At 35.0% G+C, this 6,163-nt stretch overlaps 1 protein-coding gene across 2 annotated transcripts; it reads right to left on the reverse strand.

Annotated features, from left to right (window-relative positions):
- Nucleotides 1-1,085: 1,085 nt before the first annotated feature.
- LOC106050787 (uncharacterized) lies at nucleotides 1,086-5,276 on the reverse strand. 2 transcript variants are annotated; one of them, XM_056040596.1, is made up of 2 exons: nucleotides 4,906-5,276; nucleotides 1,086-3,341 (listed from the first exon to the last, which is right to left on the reverse strand). In XM_056040596.1, exons 1-2 carry the CDS (start codon nucleotides 5,209-5,211, stop codon nucleotides 2,175-2,177), a joined length of 1,473 nt encoding a protein of 490 aa, XP_055896571.1. In that variant the 5' UTR covers nucleotides 5,212-5,276; the 3' UTR covers nucleotides 1,086-2,174. The 2 variants fall into 2 exon arrangements, with proteins under 2 accessions (XP_055896571.1, XP_013061284.2); XM_013205830.2 differs by having other exon boundaries at nucleotides 1,086-3,350; nucleotides 4,906-5,274.
- Nucleotides 5,277-6,163: the final 887 nt, after the last annotated feature.

Below are 6,163 nucleotides of genomic sequence, written 5' to 3' on the forward strand. Positions count from 1 at the left end.
TATGAGCGCATTTTTTTTTTTAAGTAACGTCTGTAATATATAAGATAAGGATATAGTTACATTCAGACAAATTTAAGATTGTCAGTTATTTGGAAATTAAGTTATTTGGAGATAAACCTGCTTTTTTTTAAATTATGGTTATGAAACTAGTGTGATGATCAGTAGTGATTTTATATGTAATGGACTGCATACATTTTTGAATACAGTGTACATTGAGAATTGAGACTGCTCTTTGGGTTAATATTGTCAGAATTATAGTGATTATTTCCCTTTGACAAAATTGTCTGCATAATTATAGATCTGGGGTAAACACATTGTTGAGTCCAGGCATCAACGTTGTTCAGTCTTATATTTTCATCATTGTTGACAGATGTACCGGTTTTCAGGAAAAATGATGACGATGGAGTAAAAAAAAAAAATTTGAACCAATGGTGGCCTCTTCAATGTATGGAAGAGATGTGGTGACATTATCACAAGACAGTGATTTAAAACAGTATATAGAAGAGTGACAAGACATCAATCCCTTCCTGATCACATAGGTTATGGTTTATATTTTTGTAACTTAGTAAAAGTAGATTTTTCTTATACTTTATGTTGTTGGGTTATCCTGCATATCGTAGAAAATCAAAAATTATATCCCATGTAAAAATTGTTAAAGTCTGATTTCTTTTAGACTAAAAATGTGAACATGTTATCCATTATATGTATGGGGAAAATGCAATTTCGGTTTGTTTGTAAAATGTTTTACATGTTTCGGATGTTCCTTCAAAGTTGGAGGACAACAAGGAATGGCAGCGGGCAGGGTGAGCCTGGGACCATCAAGACAACAGAAAAACAGTCCAGCATGAATACCACACCACCAGGCAGCCATACCATATATACATTTTCAAGCCAAACAGACTTCATGTTGCTTTTGAGTTTTTTTTTATTGATGAGAATGAAACAGGCCAACAGAATGTATTTGTATTTGCCACACAGATGAAAGGCATTTGGTGAAGGATGTTGAAATGATCTCTGTCATGTGTTTTAAAATAATAAGATGAGAGAGTACAATTATTAAACAGATGTGTACAAAACTATCAATATGAATTCATTGAAGAATTTTATTAACAATGTCCAAATATTTTTAAATGATACATACAAATAAAAACAGAACTGAACATGAATGTAAAGTATCTAGTATGTTTACATGAAATAGCTAAACTTCTATGATATTTTGTTGAAGAAAAGTAGCAATATTTCTTGTCTCATATGTTAGTTGCTTTTAAAGATTCATGCATTTTAGCAATAAGCATTACAAACATGACAATGGTCACATGCAGGTGTTCTATTGTGATAGTTACTTTCATAAATGGTTCAAATTTTAATACATATGGTGAACTATGATTTAATAGTAGGAGGGTCCGATAAGTAATACAAGTTGCACAGGACATCTAATCTAAACACAGCAAACACTTCGCAAGAACGTTATTGTTAGGTCGATTTAAATTTAGTCAAAATCTGGTATAATTTCCACTAAATTCTTCTATGACTGCCACATCAATTAAAACAAAACATTTTTTTTTTCAAATATGATGAATATGTAGTTGTAAAAAAAATACAATTATTGTGGCATTTTCATTTTAGCGTCTAAGGAATTAACATATACCATAATGGCATATCGGGAGGCACTGTGGCTGATTTGTAAAGTGCTTGGCTTCCGAACCGTGGTCAGGGTTTCGAATCCTGATGAAGACTGTGATATTTAATTTGGGAATCTTCAAGTGTCTCTGGTCCATCCAGCTCTGATGGGTACCTGACATTAGTTGGGGAAAAGTAACGGCAGTTAGTTGTTGTGCTGGCCACATGACACCCTTGTTAACTGTAGGCCACAGAAACAGATAACCTTTACATCATCTGCCCTACAGACCACAAGGTCCGAAAGGGGAACTTTGCATAGTGGCATATATTGTAAACTCATAGCCCACTTGAAACCAACTCCAGCCAACAAATATATCAAGCAGACAAACAGTGACAGTTGACTGTTCAATAAGGAGTGGACTCAAAATGACTTAGATGCCCAAACACTGGTCAATATGGCTCACTAATTTATCCATATATAAAACAGACAGTGGCAACAAAAAGAAGTAACAGTGATCTGTTTGCGGACTATCTTAAAAACAAAACAAATGGATTCAATTTAATGTTGTTAAATAGTTACAAATTTTCCAGATCTTTGAAACATTAGCTTTCATTGTTCCAACTAGGTTTCGAAGAATTCGAAATTTTTTTATCCTTTCCACGTGTTTCTCCAAATGAATGTGCACCTGAGTAATATGTCTATTTAGAAGTATGTCTGCATTGGTCATATGCTTCGTAGGTTTCTTTCTAGGCGGTGTGATTAACTGAATGCCTAATGGTGTTGTCAAATCCGAAATGAGAAATGTATCATCTCCAATAATTATATCTCCTTTTTCACACAAATCTAGAAGTCCTGATTGCTCAACAATTTGTTTGTCATCGATTGGTCCAGGCCAAAGGTCAGACACAAATGAAATAACACCATTAGGAGTTATTCCAATTAAACCTTTCCAGGTCATATTTGCTTTGGACTGGCTGAACTTTAACGATTGGTCAATCAATATCAGTGGTGTTTCTGTTAGCAGTTCAGTACAGCTAATAATGGCCCTTGTGTTTGGAAATAATTCTTGAAAGTCCTCAGGCATTGTAGCATTTATTTGATTACGTGTGGGCCAATAGATCAGAAAGGAAAGGTGTTCATACATGATATCGATCCATCTATTTATAATTCTTGAGCAAGTTGGTGTCGATATGGAAAATCTGAAGGATAAATCTCCTAACACCAAACCCAGTCTGAGACGCATAAGTGTCATAAAGAACTGGTCAACAGGCCTGAGAATATTTTTTCTTCCAGCATCAAAAGAAAGGATATCCGGAGTTGCCAGCTTATCAAACAATGCTTGAAAAGTAGCCCTGTCTTTAAGACCAGTGTACAGACGAACTGTTGCATCGTTATTACAAACATGCTCAAAATGCATGGGAGTACTTTCCGTTTGGATGTCAGTCTGTGTTTGCTGAGAATCACAATTAAAATGAAACCACTTACTATTAAGAATGATTGCATTGGTCTGAGTTGAAGTATTAGTCGTGCAAATATCAGTCTGGCACGCAAGTGATGGACTTGCGATTAATTTGGACTGTTCTACTTTCAAAGCATAATCATGATGAAGCATAGAAAATTCCGGATCAGTAAGGTGATCTTCTTCATGAGATAATGCTGGGTTTGTTGATGATGAAACTTCCTTTGACAGTTCTTGCTCAGCATTTGCATGATGTGAAATCTGTGAACCCTGCCATTAAGAAAATCATATTACATCTTTACTTTCTATTTATATTATTATTTATGCATTTAGATCTAGAATTTAATAGCATAATCAAATTAGGGCTTTAATTAAATTAGGACATTAATGAAATGTTGGTACAGTGTACTTTTTACTGTCATCTTCCCTAGTGCTATAAGAGCATGGAATGGGTTGCCTGAGCTAGCCAGGAAAACCAGTAACTTGGCAGAATTTAAGTCATTGGTTAATATGCATGACTAAATGCATGACGGGTAGGACGTAATCATCTTCTTTTTTGAAGTAACGTCTGTATTACATAAGATAAGATAAGGGCTGATAGTGTAGAACTGTTTAACTTAGTAACTTTAATTAGATATCACATCAGTCCAAACAAAATAGCTACTTTCATATTTCTAGATTTGCTAGAGCTTTGTCTGCCATTTTCACAATCTGGCCATATTCAGTTCCAGTCGAATATCACTACAAGATAGTTGGCATGATAGTAAAAAGTACACCGTACCAACATTTCATTGTCTTGTTATGGAATGTATTAAGGTTTACATTTAAAATTTAAAAAAAAGTGCTTTAATATATATATACATATATATAAAATTATCTTCTCTTTTGAAGTATTATATGAATTTAGTGGTTTTAAAAATGGTATCTCTAATCAAATGTGAATATTTGTTTGCTATAGATCTTCTGATCCTGGGTTTAAATTATGTGTGAAGAGTTTTAACTTTGGGATCTTTGGGCGTCTCTGAATCAACCCAGCTCTAATCGTTTGTATACTCTAATGCAGCGGTTCTCAACCTTTATGCTCGGCGACCCCTTTTTACAACTCCCCACTCTGCCACTACCCCCCCCCCCCACACACACACACATACAGCAATAGAAGAATAGACAAAACAATCCATATTTTCAATGGTCGTAGGCGACCCCTGGCCAATCGTCAATCGACCCCCAAGGGGGTCGCGAACCACAGGTTGAGAACCCCTGCTCTAATGAAGTCTAATGGGTACCTTACAATAGTTGGGAAAAAGTAAAGGCAGTTTGTTGTTGGGCTGGTCACATGACATCCTAATTACCTTGATCTGAAGGGGAACTTTTTTTTATAGATAGATCTAAATTGTAATCTCATATTGATTATTTTGCATTTGTTCTAGATCTAATTTCTTTATGTTTTCTTCAGTTGGAGCTGGGGGATCCAAAACAGGGATGTATATTGAAATTCTAATATTCAATCAATATTCAAATATTGGGTTATTGGCTAACTAAGGTTAAATACTTAAAATAGCATTATTATAATTTAATGTTCCTTTTTTTAGATAGATTATTTGTAAATAAAAAAAAAAAGAATAAACTAAATATTTATCAAACCCTAGCCCTAGCTAGTGGCCAAGTTCTAGATCTAGTAGACCTGAAGTTTTGTTTGATTTTTTAAATATTTTCATCAAGGCTTTGAAAGGCAAATGAACATAGATAGAATGATCTAGTTTTTTTTTTTTTTAGAAACAATAGCTGAATTTCATTACTCAATGACTTTGAAAATAGGAATACTGACCGTAGTCGTAGACGTAGGTTTGCGATACTTCATTAACTTAATAGATCTAGGAATATCATCGCCAAGAATCGATCCTTGTTTGCCAACAAAATGCTCAGAGCATACACGGGGTTGTTTCAATGTTCTATAATCTGGTCGAAGTAGTCGTAATCGCCGTTCCAGTGCTTGTCCAAGAAACTTATTTGCAGGCACTCTGTGTAATTTAACAACTCGTCCTTCGACAACATCGCCATAATAATTGGAACAAAAAGAACACTTATGTCTCCCAGCTGCAACAATTTTCTTTGAAGAAGGAGAAGGTGCCATTTTAAAAAAGTCCAACCCGGATCCGTCTAATTGTACGTGTAGCTAGATCTATATATAGATCTAGAACTAGTTTATGTATTATAGGCTAGTGCATCATTAAAAAAAAAAAAAGTGCACCTTAAAATATCGATTATTTACTTGGTAACAGTGTTATGAAAATAAACGTCCTTGACCTTGCTTCAGTCTTACTCTTTTTCATTTTCCTAGTAGTCTATTCTTTTTATCGTCAAATTTTTCTATATAGGTTTATCCGGTCTCATTTCTTTTTCTCTTACTGTATTTTAATTATGAATAAAAAAGGGTGATTTGTTGCAGAAATCGATGGCGCTGTGTCTTTTGATCGTAAACAGGATCTTAAAAGCATATGTAAACACAATATCAAATAGCTCTGGATGTCTGTGAATAACTTGATTAAAAGAAAAAGGAAAGGTAATGATCGAAGTAACACTGATGCAGCTGTGTCCAAGAATCTAGATTTGTATACAAGTAAAATATATAGCCCACTTAGAGAAAATGTTGCAGGGTGTTAACTTAAAATAAAATATAACAAAGTTCGACTTATAGACAAACTAATTATAATCTAGATGATAGATCTATATATAGTAGAGTAGGCTATTCCTGTTAATTCAACTTAAAGGTCGTGAGGAATATGCCTCGCGATGGACTGTACTCATGATGGTCCAAAGTTCGAATCCAACCCGTTGGCATCTCCTGCCACTTTCGTCAGTCAATAGACTGAGGGCTTAATAAATTGCACTGCGTTCTTTGTGCCTCCTCATAATTTAGGCTGGTGAGACCTAGCTGTGCGAGCCCGGAATGTTCGACTGCACACTGGGCAGGTGATTACAGCTGGAGCTTGAGTCAGTTGCCTCGATTTTTTTTATCTGGCCTCTTAGTTGATGGTACCCGGGCAACGATTTTAATCCTCAACGTGGCGCCCGGTTGGAAACGT

This window comes from Biomphalaria glabrata, chromosome 1 (genome assembly GCF_947242115.1).
Source record: "Biomphalaria glabrata chromosome 1, xgBioGlab47.1, whole genome shotgun sequence".
NCBI lineage: Eukaryota > Metazoa > Mollusca > Gastropoda > Planorbidae > Biomphalaria > Biomphalaria glabrata.

What these genes read in the sequence shown, in the direction of transcription:
- LOC106050787 (XM_013205830.2), bottom strand. Translation starts at nt 5,211, where the DNA reads ATGGCACCTTCTCCTTCTTCAAAGAAAATTGTTGCAGCTGGGAGACAT. An exon ending in AACCTACGTCTACGACTACG is followed by an intron (nt 3,351 to 4,905) that starts GTCAGTATTCCT and finishes TCTTAATGGCAG; the next exon opens with GGTTCACAGATTTCACATCA.